This window comes from Dipodomys ordii, unplaced genomic scaffold (genome assembly GCF_000151885.1).
Source record: "Dipodomys ordii isolate 6190 unplaced genomic scaffold, Dord_2.0 Scaffold25, whole genome shotgun sequence".
Lineage (NCBI taxonomy): Eukaryota > Metazoa > Chordata > Mammalia > Rodentia > Heteromyidae > Dipodomys > Dipodomys ordii.
The window spans coordinates 18,391,787-18,405,243 of NW_012267241.1; the positions used below are offsets into that span (position 1 = coordinate 18,391,787).

At 37.3% G+C, this 13,457-nt stretch overlaps 1 protein-coding gene across 1 annotated transcript in view; it reads left to right on the forward strand.

Moving 5' to 3' along the window:
• The window catches only part of Osbpl1a (oxysterol binding protein-like 1A), a 177,167-nt gene that overhangs the window by 31,311 nt on the left and 132,399 nt on the right, over positions 1-13,457 (forward strand). Inside the window, exons 6-9 of the mRNA XM_013014929.1 lie at positions 231-304; positions 409-472; positions 3,398-3,496; positions 5,790-5,912. Coding sequence (XP_012870383.1) covers positions 231-304; positions 409-472; positions 3,398-3,496; positions 5,790-5,912 — 360 coding nt within the window. The remainder of the gene's footprint in view (positions 1-230; positions 305-408; positions 473-3,397; positions 3,497-5,789; positions 5,913-13,457) is intronic.

The following is a 13,457-nucleotide window of genomic DNA, read 5'->3' on the forward strand; positions in this document are numbered from 1 at the left end:
AGATAATCTTTTATACAAGACAAAGGGCACAGAAAACTAAAACAAAAATCGAAATAACAGCATACAGGACATTATAAGAACCTGTTTCTAATTCTTGTTCATTACGCTTCATTATATATGTTTGGACATTTACTACTGCTGTCTAGATAAAAGACTCAGAACTTTCAGAACTTTTTTTTATCAGTCATTGAATTTAGTTGTGTCAGCTTGGGAAATCATTTTTCTTTTAGAGTTCAAGATTTTTTGGCTGGAGATTATTCTGGGTAGTGTTAGAACATGGAGTCCTTTCATGGTATAGGAAACAGTAAGTATTATCCTTACTAAATTTCAGTATCTTAATTTTGAATTATTAAAAAATTTTACTTACCTCATTTCTTTCGGTTTGACAACTTACTATTTAATTTAAAGGTCTGATGCCATCCATAATGTTTATCGCCAGGGATGCAAACACTTGACACAAGCAGTGTGCACGGTAAGATAAGTCATGTCTTTATGCAAACTGGGAAAGTGAAACCCCCAAGTCATGTGTAAAAAAGTTCTAATATTTTTAGAATGGTGTAGAAAGCATATTTGTATATTTAACATTCAAGAACAAGTACAGAATATCCATTTTATTTGTTTGTATATGTAAATATGTGTATATACACATACTATATGTAAATAAACTTTTTTTTTTTTTTGTTGGTCTTGGAGCTTGAACTCTGGGCCTGAGCGCTGTCCCTCAGCTCTTCAGCTCAAGGCGAGTGCTCTACCACTTCAGTTACAGTGCTCCTTCCGGTTTTCTGGTGGTTTATTGGAGATAAGAGTCTCATGGACTTTCCTGCCCGGGCTGGCTTTGAACTGTGATCCTCAGATCTCAGTCTCCTGACTAGCTAGGATTACAGACATGAGCCACTGGTGCCCTGCGTAAATAAACTTTTATCTCCATATATTGTTGTATGAGAAATGAATGATTACAAAAGCATATATACAGAGCTTTTAGTTTTTCTAGGTATATATATATTGTGTGTGTGGTAGAAGGGAAAGATAGAGAGGGAGAGGAAAACAGATATGATTAGAATAAGAGCCTGTTTGTATTGGCCAATTTTATATCATCCTTGGGGAAATGCCTAAATCCTTTGCCCCAGATCTCCTTTTTGTGTCATTCCTGGGGTTTGAGTTCACTGTCCTTGAGCTATTGTGCTTAAGTTTACTACTCTACCATTTGAGTCACAGCTCCAGTTCCTATTGATTTTGTTTGTTTGTTTTGGGGGTATTGAGGTTTTTTTGGTGTTTAATTGGAGATGTCTCTCTCTTTTGGCTTTGAACCCAAATCCTCAGATCTTAGCTTCCTGAGTAGCTAGGATTATAGGCATGAGTCACTGGTGCCCGGCCCTTTACCCAGTTTTTAATTATTCTGACATTGTTGGTATCTCTGTAGAAATTCTTTGTATATTTTAGATAATAGGCCCTTATTAGATATTTAAATTAAAATTTTCTATTCTGTTTTTTTCTTTGTGGATAAATTATTCTGATGTATAGAAGTTTTAGGGCTGGGAAGGTGGCTCAGTGGTAGAGCGCTTGCCTTGCATGCCTGAGGCCCTGGGTTTGATTCCTAAGCACCACATAAGCAAAAAGAAAAAAAGCCGGAAGTGGTGCTGTGGCTCAAGTGGTAGAGCGCTAGCCTTGAGCTGAAGAGCTGAGGGACAGAGCCCAGGCCCGGAGTTCAGGTCCCACGACCGGAACCTCCCCTACCCCCCCAAAAAAGTTTTAAACTTTAATGGAAGTTCAAACTTTCTAGATCACTTTTACTTTCATTTTGTGTTTTAAGAAATGATTTCCAACTCTAATGTCATGAAACTTACGTTTTCTTGAACAAAATTAGGTTTAGCTCTGATACTGTGCTGTGATCTATGTTGAATTTTGTTTATGCTACATAGCACAGGTTCATATGGATATCCGATTTGGGAAAAGCCTGTTATTTTCCATTAAATAGTCTTGCCATACTTTATTTGTTCTTAACTGCAAGAGTTTATTTATGGACACTCTTCCCCTCTCTCCATTGGTCTATGTATTTATCATAAACACAGCGTTCATTTGCCAATAGCTTTTTAGTTAACTTCAAAGTCAGAAAGTGTGAGACCTTCAATTTTATTCTTCTTTTTCAACATTATTTCTGTTGTTTGTGGACCCTTCAGAATACATGTAGATTTTAGGCATAGACATAGCTCATATATTTTTATATTTATAAAACTTATGTAAGATATATATATATATATAATTTTATATTTATATTTCAGCCGAAAGTATTTTGTGATTTTCTTCTTATTTTTCTTTCGCTTTTGGACTTAGATGAATATCGTTTCATTGCAAACTATTTGTGAGTTTCACATTTTCTTTGTTGATTTCTAACTTAATTCTAATTTAGTTCAGTTTATATATTGTGAGTTTTCAGTGTTCTGAATACCTGTTTTGATTGAGATTATGTTGAAGCTGTAAATCGACTTGTGGGTTTCCACGCCAATGTAGCAATATTGGTATCTCTAAATTTGTATATGTATGTCTTCATTTGTTGAAATACCTTTTAATTTCTTTTTACAATGTTTTTGTAGTATTTTATAAAACTTAATCTTACATATTTTATACATTATTTTTTGAAACTCTTGTAAATGGATTTGGACATTTTTATTTTCTATAATTTTCTTGCAGCTAGTATATATAATTTTTTCATATATAATTTTTTTGGTGTGTGTTCCAGTCTAGAGGCTTGAACTCAATGCCTAGGTACTGTCTCTGAGTTTCTTTGCTGAAGGCTAGTGCTCTACCATGTGAGCCACAGCTCCACCTCTGGTTTTTGGCTGTTAATTGCACATAAGAGTGTCACAGACTTTCCTGCCTAGTCCTCAGATTTCAGCTTCCTGAGTAGCTAGGATTACAAATATGAGCCACTGGTACCTGGCTATAATTTTTTTTTCTTTTTTTGGGTCCAGTCGTGGGGCCTGAACTCTGGACCTGGGCGCTGTCCCTCAGCTCTTCAGCTCAAGGCTAGCGCTCTACCACTTGAGCCACAGCGCCACTTCCAGCTTTTTTTTTTTTTTTTGGCTTATGTGGTGCTGAGGAATTGAACCCAGGGCCTCATGTATGCAAGGCAAGCACTCTACCATTGAGCCACCAACCCAGCCCGGCCTGGTTATAATTTTTTAAATAGACTTTATCTAATGCCCTGCACACTTGCTAAATTTACTTATTAGTCTTATTTTTTACATTCCTCAGAGTTTTCTGTAATCTTGTCTGCAAATATTATGTTTCTTTCTAGTTCTTGGTTTATTGTATTGAATATGACTCATAGTATAACTTTAAATATCATTGGTTAGAGTCAACCCTTTTTTATGTGAATGAATTTGTCTTTATGTCTAAGGTGAAATCCTCTGATAGCTGCCTCTTCTTTATCAAATGCTTTGATGACACTATTCATGGCTTTCGAGTTCCTAAGAATGCACTTCATCAGTCAAGAGAGGTAATCTTACGATTCATTTATCTTTAATCAAACTTTAATCAAAATACTGGTTCAGTATTAGCCTCTAGGATCTTTTTTGTTTTTGTTTTTGTTAGTCATGGGGCTTGAACTCTGGGCCTGGGCACTGGGCTCTTCAGCTCAAGGCAAGCACTCTACCACTTGAGCCACAGCACCCCTTCCAGTTTTCTGAGTGACTTATTGGACATAAGAGTCTTACAGACTTTCCTGCCTGGGCTGGCTTTGAACTGTGATTCTCAGATCTCAGCCTCCTGAGTAGCTAGGAGTACAGATGTGAGCCATAAGCGCCTGGCTCTAGGATCTTTTTGATTGTGCTTTTTAAATGGGCAAAAATAGGAAGTGTTTCAAATTTAGCTTATAACTTAGTTCAAGTACATCTTTATCAGCATGTATCTTTAGTTATTTTCTGTTTACAATTTGTTTTTCATTTTGACTCTTTGAATGTGAGGGACTCATTTTGGCTTTAGAAAAAGGCTAAATAATGATTCATTTTACCTTCTATTTTGTAAATGAGAAACCTATAGAGCTGACTTTTCAAGATATGTAGTTTATAGTCACACTAGCACCAGATATTCTGGTGCTCATCACAGTACAGACTTAACTTACTTATTTTTATAAACTAATGAACAACAGAAATAAGCAAGAAAGTTGAGATGTGTTTGAAGAAAATTCAGTTACAGTGATTTCATGGAGAATCCATATAACTTTAAATCAAAGCAATAATCATGGACCTGGATTCTGTTAATTTGTTTTAAAAGGAGTTTTAAAATAATCTGTTTCCCAAAGTGGCTGACTTTCAGCAAAGAACCTTAACCAATCCAAATGACGAACAGCATTTCATAAATTTGTAAAGTAGCCAAATTATAGAAACATCCTAGATGACCTACAATGGATGAGTGGATCAATAAAATATGGTATATATACACAATAGAATTTTACTCATCCATTAGAATAAGATATGTCATATTTAAGAAAATGGATGGACCTAGAACAAATCATAAGTGAGGTAAGCCAAGCTCAGAGAGACAAATAACATGTTTTCTCTCACATGTGGAAGCTAGTTCTAAAATATGACATGATAACCTATACAGAACTCTAGCCATTCACACATAGTCAGACCAAAAGGGGATACTTCTTAGAGGAGGAACACAAAGGCATAGCTTCTCTGAACATTTAAAATACTGTTTATGGAAATAAACTCCAGGAAATGGAAATGTGTTTTTTTTTTTTGTGGTTGTTTTTGTTCTGGGGCGGGGGGAATGAACAAATGCAGTCCTGCTATTCAGTACACACTATGTTGAAAATAACCAATGTAACTTGTGGGCAGGGATGGAGAGGGAGACTGGGGAAAAGCAAAGGAAGGGGTGACATTGTCCAAAAAAAAGAAACGTACTCATTACCTGATTTTTGAAATGATAGCATCTCTATACAACACTTTAATAACAATTTTTTTAATGAGGAAGAAGTTACATTCTTTTTGTGAAAGAACAGATTTTTTTCCCCTTTCAGCCTTAACAAAGATCCAGGCTGTGTTGGCTCACACCTACAATTGTAGAAACTCGGGATGCTAAGATCTGATGATTGGGGTTTTGAAGCCAGCCTATGCAGAAAATCTGTGAGACGCTTTATCTCCAGTTAACCAGCAAAAAGTCAGAAGTAGAGCTATAGCTCAAGTGGTAGAGTGCCAACCTTGAGCTAAAAAGCCCAGGGATAACACCCACTAACTTCAAGCCATAGACCTGGTATAGAACAAAATAAAAAATTGAGGAAGTTACAGGATCAGGGAAATTTGACTGTCTTAAAATGATCTAAATTTCTATGCTTATCATTTGATTATAAGTTAGTAAATTATGTGCCTGGATCCATTACTATATAATAAATTATTCATCAGTGTTGAGAATCTTATTTTAACTAAAATCTTTCATGAATATTTAATTTTTATAATATGTTTGAGTATTAATATGTACATTCATAAATGTTATTTTTAAAAGTACTGAGAATTTTTTTCATGTTTATGACAGATAAGAGACCACGTCCTTTCACTATGGTTGCTTGCTTGTGGGGGAGGGGACAGATAATATTTATACCATGTGAATCTTATGCTTTACAGTTGTTGACATTAATTTTTTAAATAAAAAGATTTTTTTTGTCTTTTTTGGTACTGGGGATCAAACCCAGGATGTTGCACTTGCTAGGGAAACACTTTGCCACTGAGCTACATTCCAGCCCAATAAAAAGGTTTTTCACTTTGATATAAATCCTTGGATTATTTCAGAACTGGCTGGAAGCAATTGAAGAACATTCTGCATACAGTACCCATTACTGTTCCCAAGACCAGTTGACTGATGATGAAGAAGATGATGCAGTTTCTGCTATAGACTTGAAGCAATCCATACAGGTAAATAAGACATAATCTGACCTTCATAGCTAATACTGGGTGTAAGGATTATTCAAGTTATTAAGAGGTGAGGTTTTGAAATTGAGTCTGATAACATTGGAAGTAGTGTAACTCTTGGCCCAGTGCATTTGTCTTTGCAAATATACTTTAAGGATACAGGCCTAGGTCTTGTATGTATCATTTTATGATAAACTCCTTACATGGCTGTAATGAGATTATCATTCTGTTTGTAAGCTGTCTCCAGTAGGGGGAGCATGCATAGTTTGACTTGCTATCCTTTATGACTTCACTACATATTTCAGAGTTTAAATAATGCAACCATAGTGACACATTACTTGGCCAGTAGTTTCATTTAAAACCACTTGTAATCTAACTTCATTGCTTAGAGGTAAAGTAAAACGTCAGTAATGAATGGAGACACCCTCATCTGAAGTGACATCAATGCCTTATCCATAATTGACATGAAATAGGTATTTTTCAGGGTGGGGAGGCATCAGTTTTCTCTTTTCCTTTTTTCCTCTGGCTCTATCTTTTAAATATACCTTGTTTACCAAAGAATGGGAATTGGGTTTGGAAGAATTAAAACTACAAAAGAGTGATAAGTTTCAGTCTAAATAAAACATTTTAATTTGAAAAAAAAAACAAAAAACATTTTCTACTAAATCCAGGCTCTCTTTTTTCTCTCTCTCTCCCTCCATCCCTCCCTATCTATAAATTTAAATGGATTATTGTGGGATTTGAATGTTTCTAAAGGTACAACTCTGATAAGTTTGCCATTACAATGTTATTGAAATAAGGAACTATAATTGTCATAAGGACTGTAATCTTTTTTTTTTTTTTTTGGTCAGTCGTAGGGCCTGAGCTCTGGGCCTGGGCACTGTCCCTCAGCCCTTCAGCTCAAGGCTAGTGCTCTACCACTTGAGCCACAGCACCACTTCCAGCTTTTTCTTATGTGGTGCTGAGGAATGGAACCCAGGGCCTCATGCATGCAAGCCAAGCACTGTACCACTGAGCCACCTTCCCAGCCCAGGATCTATAATCTTAAATATGAGATTTTGACTTTTTTCAATTCCTAATCTTTTTGTTTTTTTTTGCTTGGTCGTGGGGCTTGAACTCTGAGCCTGGGCACTGTCCCTCAGCTCTTCAGCTCAAGGTGAGGGATCTACCATTTGAGCCACAGCACTATTTCTGGTTTTCTGAGTGATTTATTGGAGATAAGAGTCTCGGGGACTTTCCTGCTGGGGCTGGCTTTGAGCTGCAATCCTCAGCTCTCAGCCTCCTGAGTAGCTAGGATTACAGGCATGAGCCATTAGCTCAATTCCTATTCTTAATTTATGATGGAACATTAGTCTGAGTTCTTTCATTTTTTTTTATTGGACTGTCTCTAGAATTTGTTCAGAATTATTTTTAGTACTACCATTAAAGCCTGATGTGAAATGTGAGAACCAAATTCTCAGATCAGTGGAGTTCTAGAGCACTTAGAACAGTACTAATATGGGAAAATAGAGGTTTGAGTACATATAGTCAAAGTCACATTAAATAAGAAAAAGGAAAACTATGATAAATACTTTAAAATTGACTTATTCTCTAAGTAGAAAAAAATTTCTTCAGTAGGAGATAAATGATAAAAGCTGGAGGGATTTACAAGGCTTACCAATACCTTTTCTAGGATTATGTTAATTTTAAGGTAAAGACATGCTAACTAACTTATATAACAAGTTTTTGCTTTTTTTTCCTTTGGTGCTGAGGATGGAACCCATGACCTCACAAATGCTAAGCAAGTATTTTACCACTAAGCCATATCACATACCACCATCCCCTCAAGCACTTTTTTAAATAGAAGTTTCTTTGGCATAATTTTCAAATTTTTAAGTAAGGTGTTAAATTCAACTAAATCTTGCTTTGATTCTTTTTTGACACTTTTTTCCTATGTTAAGTTTAAAGCCTTGAAGTTTTTGCCTTGAACTCAAGAGTTTAAGTGGTATTCAGCTCTTTTAGGTTTGTAGGCTACAGTCATTATCTCTGTCTACAGTGTTTAAATGCTAACAGAGTATGATTCTGTCTTAACAAGTTAAAACAATCTAATTCAAAAGAGGTAAAGTGTGTTGAGTTCCACAGCTTGTGGTAGGCTAGTTCCAGGATGTCCTTGATCCTTGAATTAGGAAAACCTGGAGTTCATTTGTGGCACAAATTAGTTCTTGGTGTTTGTAGACATTTTAAAGGAAACCATTCTAGTACTGACATAGTCTATAGTCTTTTTTTTTTTTTTTTGGTTGGGTCTTGACCTCTGGGCCTGAGCACTGTCCCTCAGCTCTTCAGCTCAAGGCTAGTGCTCTACCACTTGAGCTACAGCGCCACTTCCTGTTTTCTGGTGGTTTATTGAAGATAAGTGTCTCACTGCCGGGCTGGCTTTGCACCGCCATCCTCAGATCTCTCTATAGTCTTGTTAGCTTTTTTTTTTTCTTTTTGCTTATGTGGTGCTGAGGAATCGAACCCAGGGCCTCAAACATGCAAGGCAAGCGCTCTACCACTGAACCACCTTCCCAGCCCTCTCTATAGTCTTGAATTAACTATAATCTGATCTTCTTTAACATGCATTTGGTTCAGTAATATAGACTTTTAAAAAGTTGATATACATGTGGGTGTTTATAATGAAAAAAATTACCGATCTTTTATGATACTTTTGGTCTCATTTTATCTCCTCTCCAAACTAAGGATCTTTACAAACTTAAAACCCTTTCTATAGCCCTGTCATTACCTTGAGATTAGGCCTAGAGGATAAAAATATTTTAGAAAAAATAATTGGAAGCTACAGTTTTTTTTGGGGGGGGGTCCGGGTGTGGGGCCTGAACTCTGGGCCTGGGTGCTGTCCCTCAGCTCTTCAGCTCAAGGCTAGCTCTCTACCACTTGAGCCACAGCGCCACTTCCGGCTTTTTTCTTTTTGCTTATGTGGTGCTAGGGAATCGAACCCAGGGCCTCATGCATTGCAAGGCAATCACTCTACCTCTGAGCCACCTTCCCAGCCCCTGGAAGCTAAAGTTAAGCGTAGTGTTGGTACTCTGCTATTCAGTGTGATTAATGCACATGTGGTTGTTCACATTTAGATTAACATTAAATTAAAATTTCTCATATTTATTTTTATTTTCTTTTTTTTTGTAGGTTTTGAGCTAGGATCTTGACAGGTCAAGGCTGGCCTTGAACTCATGATCTTCTTGCCTGAGGTTTTTGAGTGCTGGGGTTAGAGGTGTGTGCCAGTTCACCAGGCTCACTTACTTTACTCTCTACATTTCTCAGGTGCTCAGTAACTTCAGGTGGCTACCACAGAGAGCACACAATGAATGTTTCTGTCATCACAGCTATAGTGGACAGTATTGGGATAGGCTCTTACTTTGGGTGGTACTAGCAAAGTTGAGAATTCCTTGATTCTGTAGAATTTGGACTATATGTTAAGAGGAGTAATGAGTGAATGATGTTAAGTTTTCACCAAAAACGTAACTTTTTTGTCGGTCGTAGGGCTTAAACTCTGAGCCTTAGCACTGTCCCTCAGCTCTTCAGCTCAAGGCTAGCACTCTACCATTTGAGCCACTTCCAGTTTTCTGAGTGGTTTATTGGGGATAAGAGTCTCACTGACTTTTCCTGAGCAGGCTCGTTTTGAACCTCGATCATCAAATCTCAGCCTCCTGAGTAGCTAGGATTACAGGCGTGAGCCACCACCGGTGCCCCAGTTTTTCCGGAGATTCCTAGCTAAAATAGTATGCATGTGCATCAACAAGTGACTGATAATTGGTGCATCTAAACAAGTTGTTTGTATGTTCAAGGTAAAAGAACAAAAGATAAAAGGTGCATCAAATATGCTGCAACTTGGGAGAAAAACAGGCAGGTGCACACATACACATTTATGTAGATGTCGAGCATTCTTGGAAAGATGAAAGATTAGCAGTGAGGGGCTGAGAACAGGGCAAATCAAGACCAGTCAGATATGTGAAAGACTTTCCTCTCCAGCTCTCTTATTTTTGTGTAAACATCTACTGCAAAATAAAACAGTAATAAAATTGCAAAGCAGGGCCACAGTAATCAAGAGGTGCCCCAAAGAGTAAACATGTTAGGGCATAGACCAAAGGAAAATGAAATGGATGAAATCAAGTGTGTTTGGTTGGAGTTAGGAAGACTTAGAAATGAGTATGAGACATCATGGCTTGCCATATTGACTACTTTCTACAAAGAGGGAAATTGCCAGGCTCTATGGTCTATTGTTTTAATAGCTAGAAGTAATATTTTTGAGGTGTAATTATTATACATTAAAATTTGTTTCCACTTTCAATTTGATGTATTTTATTTTTGAGGTGTAATTATTATACATTAAAATTTGTTTCCACTTTCAATTTGATGTATTTGGGCAACTAACACACACATACACACACATACACAGTACCTGTGTAACCACTATTATGAAGGTACAAAACATCTTTATCACCCCAAAAATGGTCCTTACCTAACTGTGTTGTTCTCTTACAGTGCCTCCTTCCTCTGTCTCTAGCAACTGCTGATCTATGACATTGTCAGTTTTCCTGTTCTAGAATTTTGTAGCAATGGAATCATCTACTGTATGATTCCACTTTTCAGAGTCTGTCTTCCTTCCACTCCCTATAATGCCATTGTATGTATTATTCTTTTTCATTGCTAAATTCTGTTTCATCTGCTTGTTGTTAGTTAATCACATGAGGATGTCTATTCTTCTTTAGCTGTGTACCTCCTGATACAGCTTTGAGCTGCTCTGCAGCTCAGGATATCATCCTTTCAAGTCAGAAGTTTGTTGGGGCATAAGACTGTCTAGTGCTTGCTTTTGGTTTCTTCTGATATGGAGGCTCTTCTATATTAGTAGTAGTATCCTTGCTGTGTACTTTGTCCAGATAAGTTAGACATTTAAAATACTGTCAGACATCAGAAATAGAACATTGCATATAGTGAAACCCAATTTATATAGAATGAAAAAAAGAGGCCCTAACATAATATGAATGGCATAGAAGTCAAGAATGAGATACCATGTGGAGTCTACCAAGAATCCATATGTGTTTGCTCTTCTTTCTTTTACTGCTCATTTCTTTCTTCCTGTCTTCCCTTTCATTTTCTTTCCTTTCCCCGACCTTTTCCTATCCTCCCTCCCTCCCCTCCTTCCGTCCCTCCCTCCCCTCCCCTCCCTCCCTCCCTCCCCTCCTTCCTTCCTTCCTTCCTTCCTTCCTTCCTTCCTTCCTTCCTTCCTTCCTTCCTTCCTTCCTGTTTGCTCCTTCATTTTGTTTGCTCCTTGGTTCATTTGTTTGTTCTTTTATGGCTAATCAAGCACTCATCACTGAGCTGTGACCCTAGCCTTTTTGTCCTTTGGTTTTTTCTTTCTCCTAGATAGACTTCTTGCATTTTTGCATTTGGCTGTGGATTATAATCTTGATACCTAAGACTCCTGAATAACTCGTATTATAAGATATTTGCTAACAATCTGGGCTTGATTGTTGAGATAGGGTTTCATTAACTTCTAGTTGAGACTGATCATCAACCTTTATCCTCCTGATCTCCACCTACCAAGTAATTGAGATTCCTGTTTTTTAGATTGAATCTGGTTATATTGTCCGGGCTAGCCTGAAACTCAAAATCTTTCTGCTTCTGCTTGAATGGTGGGACTATAAGCATGAACCACCATGTCTATTAACTTTTTTTTTTTTTTTGTCAGTCGTGGGGCTTGAACTCTGGCCCTGGGCACTGTCCCTCAGCTCTTCAGTTCAAGACTAGTGCTCTGGCACTTAAGCCGAAGCACCACTTCTAGTTTTCTGGTAGTTTATTAGAGATGAGTCTCACAAACTTTCCTGTCCAGGCTGGCTTTGAACTGTGATGCTCAGATCTCAGCTTCCTGAGTAGCTAGGATTACAGTTGTGAGCCACTGGCACCCGGCTCCCACTAATAACTTTATAAGTAGATGTTTAGGTTTTCATAATATATCGAGTTAACCACTAAGGGAATAATACAGAAAATTGCGACAGTATTCTTTTTTTTGTTTTTCTCTTTTTTAATATATATATATATATATATATATATATATATAATTGTAGAGATACTGTACAGAGAGGCTATATTACATGAGCAAGGTAATGAGTCCATTTCCTGTCGAGCATTGTTGCCTCCTCCTTTGTTTTTCCCCAACCATTCCTTTCCTCCCTACCTCCTCAACCCTCCCCGCCCCACCCCCACAAAGTTGTAAAGTTCATTTTCAACATAGTGTCTTATACATCTCATTGTTACAATGGGTCATCCTGTATCCTTATTTCAGCATTTTGTTATTTCCCTTCCCCTCCCCAAATTAGAAAAATGTATATATAAGATGCAGGATACCGGAATCAAACACAGTGACAACAGGGGTTATACCATGGGGGAAGAACATACAAAGAAACAAAAAAAAACTCCACATAGTACATTATAAGTACATTAACAAGAACAGCAAGAAAGATAAAACCTCTTGTGTCCCTATCTTGGGATTCATTTCGATTAGCATCAGCTTATATGGTCATATATACATAGCTTTTTACTTCTTCTGCTTGTCCTAGACATATACTAGTTATTGCAGATAAGGGAAACCATGGGACCTATGTTTCTTTGAGTCTGGCTTACTTCACTTAATATAATTTTTTCCAAGTCTTCCCATTTCCTAAGAAATGGAGCAATGTCATTCTTTCTGATGAAACATAGAATTCCATTGTATACATAGACCACATTTTCTTGATCCATTCATCTACTGGGGGGCATCTGGGTTGGTTCCATAGCTTAGCTATGGTGAATAATGCTGTGATAAACATAGTTGTGCTGGTAGCTTTCCTATAGCCTTGTTTGTGATCATTTGGGTAAATGCCTAAAAGTAGGATTGCTAGGTCATAGGGGAGCTCTATATAGATTCTTTAGAAGGACCTCCATACTGCTTTCCAAAGTGGTTGAACAAGTTTACATTTGGGATAGTATTCTATTTTACTGTATTCATAACCTTTGTTCTTTTTCCCCTATATTATAATTCCATAAGTCATTGTTCTTTCTCATTTCCCCCCACCCATCCCTATTTTCAAGTTGGGTAGTTCAATTTCTACATAAAGTACATTGAAACAATGACCACAGTTTTCTCACCCTTCCTCCCTCCATTTTTATGCCTCCCTCATGTCCTCCTTCACCTCCCCAAATATGGTTGAGCTGAGCTTCATAAGCACTAAAAATGTATAAAGTGAAATAGGAAAAAAGAGTGCTTACGTCTGCAGCCTTGGTGCATTCAGGCTGAAAAAGGCTTAATTTAGGATGAGCAAAACATTTTCTGTTCTTCTTAGTGACAGTTAAATGGCACTAATGTTTAGTGCAACTGTTGTACCTGACTTAAAGCTGTATGTAGACTGACTCCTCTCTGACTTTTTAGGGAGGATGGGAAGGGATGGGAAGGAGAAACAAAGGAGGAGGCTACAATGCTTGATAAGAAATGTACTCATTACCTTGCCCATGTAATTGTAACCCCTCTGTACAGTA